General features: G+C 40.6%; 1 protein-coding gene across 1 annotated transcript in view; it reads right to left on the bottom strand.

The window, feature by feature from the left end:
- Positions 1 to 12,608, bottom strand: part of LOC120278868 (probable WRKY transcription factor 14) — a 12,609-nt gene extending 1 nt beyond the window's left edge. Inside the window, 5 exon segments of the mRNA XM_039285615.1 lie at positions 1 to 205; positions 10,854 to 11,136; positions 11,139 to 11,314; positions 11,417 to 11,557; positions 11,866 to 12,608. The exon segment at positions 1 to 205 is cut by the window's left edge and continues 1 nt beyond it. Coding sequence (XP_039141549.1) covers positions 169 to 205; positions 10,854 to 11,136; positions 11,139 to 11,314; positions 11,417 to 11,557; positions 11,866 to 12,335 — 1,107 coding nt within the window. The 5' untranslated portion in view covers positions 12,336 to 12,608 and the 3' untranslated portion in view covers positions 1 to 168.
- Between the last annotated feature and the right edge of the window lie 1,094 nt (positions 12,609 to 13,702).

Here is a 13,702-nt window from a genome sequence, read left to right as displayed (position 1 = left end):
GCATGATGCATATACATATACATTAAAGGTTTATAGCTAGACCTGGAACAAAATGAGCACTTGTATGTATATATATAAATGTATAACAATATTATGTCTTTTTATTGGTACTGTTACAAGGTCTTGTTATAAACCTTTCTTTGCTTCTTCTCCAAATTCAATGATCAGTTAATTTCCACCACCCCATGAGTCAAGCATACTGAAAGTGTCACGCCCCGACCCGCGGGCCCACGAGACGCGACAATCGCCGCGAGCAATCCCGAGGAGGGATACCCCCGCCACTCAACCTCGGGATGCCGCAAGGCTAATCAACACACGGAATTCAACAATATACATATCGCGGATATAGAGCGAGAAAAACAATGTTACACAACGACAGTAACAACAACAACAACAACAACAACAACAACAACAATAGGATACAGAAAATATAGAGGTTCACAAAATACACAGGGAAACAACCCTAACAACGAGTAGGGAAATGGTAATACACGAAGTTTAAGAGTATTTAAATACTAAACCATGCAACAAGTTTTTCTACACACTAGTGGATCCATAGGGTCTTATAACATGTTCCATGACAACAACAACATACATGAGCCCGAAGGAAATACAATAGATGATAGAATAGTAGTAAATGCCCAAGATCTGCTGCCACACGGTCACACCTACTACACCCGCGATGCCCGGGAGGAAGAAAAGAGGGATGGGTAACTCAAGTTACTCGAGTGAGGGAGGTTAGCACAACCTTAGCGAGAAAAAAATATACACCAACTGACAAAATAATAATAATAATAAATCATCAAAATAAATGCTTTTACCAAAGTGATACAAGTTTAGAAACATTATTACATATAATAGAAGCCTTCAAGAGAATTAAAAACATAATAATACCAAGAAAACTCTTTTTACCCCAACTAGGGTTTACAACACAAAAATCATAAAGCATGGTTTTAAATACAAGTAAAAACAACAAAAATATCATGGGTTTGAAATAAATAAACACAATACCCAACACTCACCCAACATAACATGGTCTAGAAAAACTCTCTAAACCTTCGCCGTGGCTATGGCTGAGGTTCGAGCCGCCAAAGGTACTCATGCCCTTGAGCGTTGACCCATCGAGTTCACCCGGTTGGTGACTCCGGCTACCGATGAATATCCAGTCAGGGCTCTACACTCCCACCGACTGGCCCTCGTAGTAATCGGACGGTCGACACGCCACCTCAAAAAGGCTGGCAGTGAAGACCGCCCTACTGCGATGAGGATATCACCAAAACAATCACCACAATAAAAATACAACTCCACTCGAGTACAATATCCATCCATGATCATAAATCAAGAATACCTCGACCATTTGCACGAGGACAAGATAAACACATAAGCAAAGCCCAAACTTTTTAACACAAAATAATTTGCAAGTCCCAACACAAGCAACAACATGGAAATCCTTTTCCTTTCAACAATCCAAAAATTTGCTTCAAGCCTAGGATTTCACCAAATCAAAGATTTCCATAACAAAACTCAAGTTTCAAACAAAAATAAAAGATTTCACAAACTCATGGATACATATATCAATCACAATTTCCACGATAACAAAACAAAAAGCCAAAAAGAGACATCCAAGATTTGCCTCAACAATAATTATCATTCACCAAATTACCAAACAAGTATAAATCAATAAAACTTACTTAAAACATGAAATGCATATATATATATATATATATATATAGCTATTGGCATTCTTCTAATAAAGCTATGCTAAATAATTCCACTCACGAGGATCGGCAATTTATCTTCCTGCTAAGCTACTCCTCGGCTAAGTCTTTTGCCTCGAGCCAAGACTTCTTCTCCTTACCAAAAGCATAACAAAAATACAACAAAATTTAACAAAAAAACAAAACAAACAAGAAAAACCCTAAGTTTTTCTAACAAACAACCCTAATTCGATCCTAGGGTTGGCTCAAAAACTAGGTTTAAAGGTTCCCAATGAGTTTCTAGGGGTTTTAGCTTCAATCTAATCCAAAAGAAATCAAAAGAAACAACTAAAAGATTGCCGGTGCTACGATGAAATTCGACCTTGCTACGGTAGAAACCCGAGCCCTATACTATGGTTTTCTCCCAATTTACAACTCTAAATCACAAATTTTTCTTCTACAACATTCTCACACAAGATCAACAATTCAATGGCTTCAATTTAAACCTATAAACATGCAAATCCATGGAGAAATTCTAGGTTTTGAAAAAACTAAAACAAGGAAAATACAAGAATAAATACGGTATAAAACCATAAATCTATGCTTACCAAGCTCAATGGTGAAGGAGGAAGAGATAGGATGCTTGGTTCGCGGAAAACTTCGCCGGATAAGAAAAATGGGAAGGTTCGGCCAAGACAAGGAAAGAAGAAGAGAAGAAGAAAAAGAAGAAGAAGAAATGTTTTTAAGGGAGAATTTTTCGAGTCACTTTACTGATGCAGAGCCTCTATCAAACCCGGAGCTTCTACGAGGAACAAGTCGCTACTGATAGCGAGGTGAAAAATCTATAGAAATGGGCTATAGTAATCTACTGATGAAACACTTGGGTATAACATTCTACCCCCTTAAGAAAAATTTACGCCCTCGAAATTTCCTTCTTACCCGACAAAAAGACCTCTATGACTTTCGAGTCTAACAATACACATGCATCAAACAAAAGATAGATATTGTACAGCGATCATGTCGACTCGACCCTTAGGCTCTTCATTAGTCGAGGCAAGATCACGGTGCGAGATCTAGTCTGCAGGCGTGATCCTCCCGGACGAGGGGTGTTGTTCGCTGCTACGGATCTTGTAGCGGTGGTGCGTGCTGAGCCGCAGTCGTGAACCTCTAGGCCCGAGTAGGATGACCGGATTAAGTCCCGGAGTAGGGTCCCCACGGGTCAACAGTGGACACTGCGTCCTGATGTGATCCGCTTGTCCACACTGATAACATCTGCGCGGTTCTCGACATCGTCCTCCATGGAACTTATGACAATTCCAACACTGCATCGCATAGTTCCTGCCGATCTCATGCGACACACTTTGCACGAGGTAGTGAACTCTGCCGCCCGAGTGCGGGCGGTGGAACCTCGAAGAAACCAGCGAAGGTGCACCACTAGATGAACTCTCACCTCGCTCTTCTTTGAGGGTTGACTCATTTCGCACCTCTCCTCTTCATCGATGCTTTTCTCGGATTCGTCGCCTCCAAAACCAACTTTTCTACGCTCGAAGGGCCAAGCTGCACTACTTCCTTAAAAACTACGGTTTCACTGTGGCGCCATCCTCTCCCGAGCAGCCGAGGGTTCGATCCGGCCTCGAACTTTCGAACATAGAACTTCCTCGGAACCTACCGGTTACGGTACAAAGTTTGCTAGGTCCTTTAATTCTGTCTCATACTCTGTCACAGATCTGCTACCCTGGTTCAACTGCATGAACTCCTGCCTTTTCTGGTCTCTATGGAAACGGGTGTAGTACTCCTCGTCAAACTCCCTCTGAAAATCTGACCAACTCAAAACAACACGGGAGCGACCTTCGGACTTTCCCACCAAACTCGGCTCGCCCTCGAGTAACCTCGTAGCAACCTTGAGCCTCAGGTCTTCTTCTAGAACCATGTCGTCGAAAGTAGCTATCACCCGCTTTAGCCACTCTTTGGCAACCATGGCATCGCTCGTGCCATCAAAAAGCTGCGACCCTAAGCTGTCGGGCTTCCTTCGGGGAGCTTAGACAAGAACAAACTACAGGTCGGACCCTACTTGTCCTCTGCGAGGACTAGGGAGCCCAGCTGCATTCGGGGTGGTCTTTGAGGCGTGTGGGCTGCAGCGAGTCGGTACATCCTCTCCATACATGCTCCAAAAGCTCATGAAGTCTCTCGAACTCCCGATGGGTCGTTGCCTATCCCCGATTGTCCCAATAGGCTCACGAAGGCCTGCATCGCCTCACGGGGCCAGAGCTAACTCGGGCGGCTGGGGTGCAGGGGCACGAGGCTCAGGTACTCTAGGAGCATGCATCTGGCGCTGCTACAGCGAGTGCGTGCCTAAATTAGCCTCCCTGCCTAGGCGGCGAAGGAAGGGACGGTGGAGATGGCACTCCACGCCCGTCCACCTCTAGGCGGTGCGATGAGTAGGCTCAGCCAGGGGAGCAAGCTGCTCCCAGCTGCGTGTCTTGGCAGGCGTTATCTTGGCATTTTTCTTGAAAAAGACACCAAAACAACTTTTCAAAATCAATTCCTATATGCAACAATGCTACATGCTCAACTCTAATCGGATCCACTAGTTACTACGGGAAGGCAGTCAAAGACAAGAAAAAGATACGACTATTAGTCTAAACCAATAGCTCGATACCAATAAAAATTGTCACGCCCGACCCAGCGGGCCCACGAGGACGACAATCGCGCGCAGCGAATCCCGAGGAGGGATACCCGCCACTCAACCCTCGGGATGCCGCAAGGCTAATCAACACACCGAATTCAACAATATACATATCGCAGATATAGAGCGGAAAAAACAATGTTACCAGACGACGGTAACAACAACAACAACAACAACAACAACAACAACAATAGGGATACGAGAAAATATAGGGGTTCACAAAATACAGGGGAAACAACCCTAACAACGATGGGAAATGGTAATACACGAAGTTTAAGAGTATTTAAATACTAAACCATGCAACAAGTTTTTCTACACACTAGTGGATCCATAGGGTCTTATAACATGTTCCATGACAACAACAACATACATGAGCTAAAGGAAATACAACAGAAGATAGAACAGTAGTAAATGCCCGATCTGCTGCCACCACGGTCACACCTACTACACCGCAGATGCGGGAGGAAGAAAGAGGGATGGGTAACTCAAGTTACTCGAGTGAGGAGGTTAGCACAACCTTAGCGAGAAAAAAATATACACCAACGACAAATAATAATAATAATAAATCATCAAAATAAATGCTTTTACCAAAGTGATACAAGTTTAGAAACATTATTACATATAATAGAAGCCTTCAAGAGAATTAAAAAAACATAATAATACCAAGAAAACTCTTTTTTTACCCCAACTAGGGGTTTACAACACAAAAAAATCATAAAAGCATGGTTTTTAAATACAAGTAAAACAACAAAAATATCATGGGTTTGAAATAAATAAACACAATACCCAACACTCACCCAACATAACATGGTCTAGAAAACTCTCTAAACCTTCGCCGTGGCCATGGCTGGAGTTCGAGCCGCCAAAGGTACTCATGCCCTTGAGCGTTGACCCATCGAGTTCACCGGTTGGTGACTCAGGCTACCGATGAATATCCGATCGGGGCTCTACACTCCCACGAGGCGGCCCTCGTAGTAATCAGTCGGTCGACACGCCCACCTCAAAAGGCGGCGTGAAGACCGCCTCTTTGCAGATGGGATATCACCAAAACAATCACCACAATAAAATACAACTCCACTCGAGTACAATATCCATCCATGATCATAAATCAAGAATACCTCGGCCATTTGCTGCGAGGACAAGATAAACACATAAGCAAAGCCCAAACTTTTTAACACAAAAATAATTTGCAAGTCCCAACACAAGCAACAACATGGAAATCCTTTTTCCTTTCAACAATCAAAATTTGCTTCAAGCCTAGGATTTCACCAAATCAAAGATTTCCATAACAAAACTCAAGTTTCAAACAAAATAAAGATTTCACAAACTCATGGATACATATATCAATCACAATTTCCACGATAACAAAACAAAAGCCAAAAGAGACATCCAAGATTTGCCTCAACAATAATTATCATTCACCAAATTACCAAACAAGTATAAATCAATAAAACTTACTTAAAACATGAAATGCATATATATATATATATATATATATAGCTATTAGCATTCTTCTAATAAAGCTATGCTAAATAATTCCACTCACAGGGATCGGCAATTTATCTTCCTCATAAGCTACTCCTCGGCTAAGTCTTTGCCTCGAGCCAAGACTTCTTCTCCTTGCCAAAGCATAACAAAATACAACAAAAATTTAACAAAAAAACAAAACAAACAAGAAAAAAACCCTAAGTTTTCTAACAAACAACCCTAATTCGATCCTAGGGTTGGCTCAAAAACTAGGTTTAAAGGTTCCCAATGAGTTTCTAGGGGTTTTAGCTTCAATCTAATCCAAAGAAATCAAAAGAAACAACTAAAGATTGCCGGTGCTACATAGAAATTCGACCTTGCTACGATAGAAACCGAGCCCTATACTATGGTTTTTCTCCCAATTTACAACTCTAAATCACAAATTTTTCTTCTACAACATTCTCACACAAGATCAACAATTCAATGGCTTCAATTTAAACCTATAAACATGCAAATCCATGGAGAAATTCTAGGTTTTGAAAAAAACTAAAAACAAGGAAAATACAAGAATAAATACGGTATAAAAACCATAAATCTATGCTTACCAAGCTCAATGGTGAAGGAGGAAGAGATAGGATGCTTGGTTCGCGGAAAACTTCGCGGATAAGAAAAATGGGAAGGTTCGGCCAAGACAAGGAAAGAAGAAGAAGAAGAAAGAGAAGAAGAAGAAATGTTTTTAAGGGAGAATTTTTCGAGGCTGCTACGATGACCAGGGCCTCTATCAAACCAGGGCTTCTCACAGGAACAAGTCGCTACAGATGTGAGTGAAAATCTATAGAAATGGGCTATAGTAATCTACGATGAAACACTTGGGTATAACATTCTACCCCCTTAAGAAAATTTAGCCCTCGAAATTTCCTTCTTACTGACAAAAGACCTCATGACTCGAGTCTAACAATACACATGCATCAAACAAAAGATAGATATTGTACACGTGATCGTATCGGCTCACCCATAGGCTCTTCATTAGTCGAGGCAAAGATCACGAGTGCGAGATCTAGTCTCGGGCGTGATCCTCCCGAGCGAGGGGTGTTGTTCGTCCCTGCTACGGATCTTGTAGCGGTGGTGCGTGCTCGAGCCGCGGTCGTGAACCTCTAGGGCCGAGTAGGATGACTGGATTAAGTCCGGAGTAGGGTCCCCACGGGTCGACAGGTGGACATCTGCGTCTCGATGTGATCCGCTTGTCCACACCGATAACATCTGCAGCGGTTCTCGACATCGTCCCTCCATGGAACTTATGACAATTCCAACAACGTCGCATAGTTCCTGGCGATCCTGTCACGACACCTTTGCACGAAGGTAGTGAACTCTGTACCCGCTGAGTGCGGGCGGTGGAACCTGAAGAAACCAGCGAAGGTGCAGCACTAGATGAACTCTCACCTCTGCTCTTCTTTGAGGGTTGACTCATTTCTGCACCTCTCCTCTTACTGATGCTTTCTCGGATTCGTCTGCCTTCCAAAACCAACTTTTCTGCTCGAAGGGCCAGCTCGCTACTTCCTTAAAACTACGGTTTCCTGTGATCGCCATCCTCTCCCGAACGCCGAGGTTCAGTCCGGCCTCGAACTTCGAACATAGAACTTCCTCAGAACCTACCAGTTCTGGTACAAAGTTTGCTAGGTCCTTTAATTCTGTCTCATACTCTGTCACAGATCTGCTACCCTGGTTCAACTGCATGAACTCCTGCCTTTTCCGGTCTCTATGGAAAGCGGTGTAGTACTCCTCGTCAAACTCCCTCCGAAAATCGACCAACTCAAAAACAACACGGGAGCGACCTTTCGGACTTTTCCCACCAAACTACGGCTCTGCACTCAAGTAACCTCGTAGCAACCTTGAGCCTCGGGTCTTCTTCTAGAACCATGTCAGTCGAAAGTAGCTATCACCCGCTTTAGCCACTCTTTGGCAACCATGGCATCGCTCGTGCCATCAAAAGAACTGCGAGCCCTAGCGCCGGGCTTCCTTCGGGGAGCTTAGACAAGAACAAACTACGGCTGGACCTCTCATCCTCTCTGCAGGGGACTAGGGGAACCCCAGCTGCGTTCGGGGTGGTCTTTGAAGCGTGTGGTGCTGTGATCGGTACATCCTCTCCATACATGCTCCAAAAGCTCATGAAGTCTCTCGAACTCCCGATGGGTCGGGCCTGCTTATCCCGATTGTCCCAATAGGCTCGAAGGCTGCGACCGCCTCTGGGGACGGAGCTAACTCCGGGACAGGGGTGCAGGGGCGCAGGCTCGGGTACTCTAGGAGCATGCCTGTCGCCGCTACTGGCAGTGCATGCCTAGAATTGGCCTCCTGCCTAGGCGGCGAAGGAGAGGACGGTGGAGATGGCACTCCACGCCGTCCACCTCTAGGCGGTGCGATGGTAGGCTCAACAGCGAGAGCAATCGCTGCATCCAGCTGCGTGTCTTGCGAGCGTTATCTTGGCATTTTTACTTGAAAAAAAGACACCAAAACAACTTTTCAAAATCAATTCCTATATGCAACAATGCTACATGCTCAACTCTAATTGGATCCACTAGTTACTACAGAAGACAGTCAAAGACAAGAAAAAGATACAGCTATTAGTCTAAACCAATAGCTCTGATACCAATAAAATTGTCACGCCCGACCCAGCGGGCCCACGAGACAGCGACAATCGCCGCAGCAATCCCGAGGAGGGATACCCCGCCACTCAACCCTCGGGATGCGCAAGGCTAATCAACACACCGGAATTCAACAATATACGTATCGCGGATATAGAGCAGGAAAAACAATGTTACACAGACAGCGAGTAACAACAACAACAACAACAACAACAACAACAACAATAGGATACGGAAAATATGGAGGTTCACAAAATACAGCGGAAACAACCCTAACAACAGGTAGGGAAATGGTAATACGTGAAGTTTAAGAGTATTTAAATACTAAACCATGCAACAAGTTTTCTACACACTAGTGGATCCATAGGGTCTTATAACATGTTCCATGACAACAACAACATACATGAGCCGAAGGAAATACAATAGATGATAGAATAGTAGTAAATGCCCGAGTCTGCTGCCACACGGTCACACCTACTACTGCATGATGCGGGAGGAAGAAAGAGGATGGGTAACTCAAGTTACTCAGTGAGGGAGGTTAGCACAACCTTAGCAGAAAAATATACACCAACAGCAAATAATAATAATAATAAATCATCAAAATAAATGCTTTACCAAAGTGATACAAGTTTAGAAACATTATTACATATAATAGAAGCCTTCAAGAGAATTAAAAAAACATAATAATACCAAGAAAACTCTTTTTACCCCCAACTAGGGTTTACAACACAAAAAAATCATAAAGCATGGTTTTTAAATACAAGTAAAACAACAAAAATATCATGGGTTTGAAATAAATAAACACAATACCCAACACTCACCCAACATAACATGGTCTAGAAAACTCTCTAAACCTTCGCGTGGCCATGGCTGAGTTCGAGCCGCCAAGGTACTCATGCCCTTGACGTTGACCCATCAGTTCATCGGTTGGTGACTCCGGCTACCCGATGAATATCCAGTCAGGGCTCTACACTCCCACCTGAACTGGCCCTCGTAGTAATCGGCCGGGTCGACACGCCACCCTCAAAAAGGTCGGCCGTGAAGACCGCCCTCTGCGATGGGATATCACCAAAACAATCACCACAATAAAATACAACTCCACTCGAGATACAATATCCATCCATGATCATAAATCAAGAATACCTCGACCATTTGCACGAGGACAAGATAAACTACATAAGCAAAGCCCAAACTTTTTAACACAAAAATAATTTGCAAGTCCCAACACAAGCAACAACATGGAAATCCTTTTCCTTTCAACAATCCAAAATTTGCTTCAAGCCTAGGATTTCACCAAATCAAAGATTTCCATAACAAAACTCAAGTTTCAAACAAAATAAAGATTTCACAAACTCATGGATACATATATCAATCACAATTTCCACGATAACAAAACAAAAGCCAAAAGAGACATCCAAGATTTGCCTCAACAATAATTATCATTCACCAAATTACCAAACAAGTATAAATCAATAAAACTTACTTAAAACATGAAATGCATATATATATATATATATATATAGCTATTGGCATTCTTCTAATAAAGCTATGCTAAATAATTCCACTCACAGGATCGGCAATTTATCTTCCTCGCAAGCTACTCCTCGGCTAAGTCTTTGCCTCGAGCCAAGACTTCTTCTCCTTGCCAAAGCATAACAAAATACAACAAAATTTAACAAAAACAAAACAAACAAGAAAAACCCTAAGTTTTCTAACAAACAACCCTAATTCGATCCTAGGGTTGGCTCAAAACTAGGTTTAAAGGTTCCCAATGAGTTTCTAGGGGTTTTAGCTTCAATCTAATCCAAAGAAATCAAAGAAACAACTAAAGATTGCCGGTGCTACAGTAAATTCGACCTTGCTACAGTAAAACCGAGCCCTATACTATGGTTTTCTCCCAATTTACAACTCTAAATCACAAATTTTCTTCTACAACATTCTCACACAAGATCAACAATTCAATGGCTTCAATTTAAACCTATAAACATGCAAATCCATGGAGAAATTCTAGGTTTTGAAAAAAACTAAAACAAGGAAAATACAAGAATAAATACGGTATAAAACCATAAATCTATGCTTACCAAGCTCAATGGTGAAGGAGGAAGAGATAGGATGCTTGGTTCGCCGGAAAACTTCGCCGGAAAAAAAAAATAAGAAAATGGGAAGGTTCGGCCAAGACAAGGAAAGAAGAAGAGAAGAAGAAAAGAAGAAGAAGAAATGTTTTAAGGGAGAATTTTCGGGCTGCTACAGTACCAGGCCTCTATCAAACCAGGCTTCTACAGGAACAAGTCGCTACAGTAACGGGCTGAAAATCTATAGAAATGGGCTATAGTAATCTACAGTAAACACTGGGTATAACAGAAAGGATCATCATCATTATCATCATCATCATCATCATTATCATCCATTGCCTCTTTGTTGATCTGATCCTTCTCATCATGATCATTGATCAGCTGATCTTTTGAGAAAATGAGTCTCATTGGGTCAGACTCCAACTCTGCTAAATCAGCAAAGAAATCATCAGCTGATTCCTGTATCATTGGTTTGTAGTTTTCATTAAAAACTTCATCTTTGATGAATGGAGGAGCACTTGAACTTATAAGTAATTCAGGTGTTGAGTTGTCCGGGTTGTTTTTCATCGGTGACGAGCAGTTTTTTTCGACGGTTGAGACCTCGTTGAACCGGCAAGTGCATTCCTCTGAGTTGGCCATGGATGGTTGTGCTCTGATGTGTAGGTGATCACCAGCATGTTTGGATCAGTCCTACTACGTTCTACTTGTTTCCTTGCTGAACATCCTTTGGAACTACTACATCTATAATAACCCCTGCATTTGATTTTAAATTTCATTTCATATATAATTAGTCTTCAAATTGAATTCTTTGAAGATGAAACTCATAATTAGAGGTATAAATTAAATAACTCATACCTTGGATAAGGAGAACCTTTGATTGGTTTTTGGCCATACTTTCTCCAAGCCCAAAGATCAGAAGGAACAACTTCACCACTTGATCTGTTGCTTACTGCTGCTGGTGCTGGAATGCAAACCACCCTCTTTGCTTGGTTCTTCCTAAAATCACAACCATGAAAATCAAATTAAGTTTATTTTTTCCATAGATTTAATCATGTCATCTTAATTATTAACCAGTGACAAGCACAAGACTTTGATAGTTATATATATATATTGAAACATTAATGATAAGTCAGTTAGTCCATTTGCATCAATCCCATCAAAAGAACTAGTTTGCCTAAAATTCAGGTTCTTCATGGAATTAAATTATATATATATATATATATATCTTATGCTATAGAATTATATATATATTTCATCCAAATAATCTTGATAGAAAAACAAACAAGAATGAATGAATTAGTCACCTTCTTTTGATTGTTGGAGATTGAGAAGAAGAGATCTGAACACCAAGATGATCAGCCGGAGAGCCACCGATGATGATCGGAGAAGGAGAAGGCTTAGAACTTCCCGGAGAGATCTGAAACATCTTTGAGTAGACATTAGAAGGCCTACTAACAATAATGTCCTCATTTAACATGTTTGTGGGTTTTGCTAATAAATGATCATGAGATTCAAGAAAGGAAGAGACTGATAACTCATTGAAGAAAGGGTCCTTCATGAGGTTGCTAAAAGGATCAATGAAGTCCTCCCTTTGAACATGATCACTTGCTGGAGAGAAGAAGCTCAGTGGCTCTGAAGGCATGAACTGCCAGTTATCTGAAGACACCGAAACATCGGTCTTCAGTGATCCATCTGCAACTCTATTGCTTGCTCTAACTATGTCTGCAAGATCACCTTGGTTGTTCTCCATCCTTTTCCAAAAGAAGTCACACATGTCTAAAACTCAAGATCATGAATTCTGAGTTAGAACTAGAATATATATATATATCTTCAAGATGGAGAAGATCTAAAAAAAAAAACTTTGCTTGTTTTTGTACTGTTTCTTTTGTTTTTCAAAGCATGGGATTGATCAAAGAGGGAAGGTGGGAACAAGATGGGATTTTTTTTTAAGGAGAAAGGATGGAAAAACTTGAGAGTTTGTTCTTAAAGAACTAAAAGAAGCCAAAGGAGTAGTTTTATGTAGACAATTGAGAGAGAAAGAGAGAAAGATGGCTTCTCACTACTAAACTTAAATTTATTTATTTATTTTTCTTATTTTTATATTGCAACAAGACGCTGACTTTGTTGTGTTGCTTTGGCACTCCCTTATAGGCTTGCCTTGCAACAAAGGTGGAGAAGATGAGCAAGGTGGTGGTCATCATAGAAATAAGTTTTTTTAAAAAAATTAATTTTTATAAATTTTATTTATAATTATTTACTGAACAAATTATGTTGACACTTGACACCATTGTATTATAAGTATATATATACATCAATGGATTTGTGTATAATGTATGTTAATTTACAGAGTTATTATATACTTAGATATTTATTAGCAAGTTAGGTTTGGATATATATATATATATATATATATAAACATGTTAATTAGCTAGGTAGACAAGAGCTGATTATGAGACAAAAGTACTCATTCTTTAATTGAATAGACTCAGTTAGAAAAAACAAAAAATATAATTATATAAAGACTAAAGCCCCGTTTAACGTTTTATTGAGCTAAATAATTAGCACGTATTATTTCATTAAATATAATAATAGATATAATTAAACTTTTATCCGTACAACAGTTGATATTTTGATTTTTATTGCTATATGGTTTTTGCCTTGTTGTGTTTTGTTGGTTTGCATGATTGATTTCTTTATGAGAATTCACTCTCTTTTTCCCTCTAGACATTCAAATGGAAATGAAAAAAACAGAGAAAGGTGGCAAGTGGCCGTGTGTCTCGGCTTTGAAACTTTAGGTTACTAGCCTTCCTTTCTCTATATATCTATATATCTATATATATATATATATATAGTTTGAAAGATTGATGTTTCATTGATGGAATGATGTTTCAATGTTTTCCTTATTTATTTTTATATATATATATATTTATCAATGAATGAGTAGAGTAGTGATCCCACGGACTCGAGTCCGTGGGATCTAAGCTACACCCGAGACGTGGCTGCATAGCAGCCACGCCTTTTAATTTTTAAAAAACAAAATTTTCCTCGATTTATTTAAGTTTAAATTTTAATAAAAATAAACAAAGGGCAGTATGGTCATTTACTTTGACCATACTGCCTTATCTTTATCCCTTTCCTGCG

The sequence above is a fragment of the Dioscorea cayenensis genome, chromosome 16 (assembly GCF_009730915.1).
Source record: "Dioscorea cayenensis subsp. rotundata cultivar TDr96_F1 chromosome 16, TDr96_F1_v2_PseudoChromosome.rev07_lg8_w22 25.fasta, whole genome shotgun sequence".
Taxonomy (NCBI): domain Eukaryota; kingdom Viridiplantae; phylum Streptophyta; class Magnoliopsida; order Dioscoreales; family Dioscoreaceae; genus Dioscorea; species Dioscorea cayenensis.
This window is presented reverse-complemented; position numbering and strand designations above follow the sequence as displayed.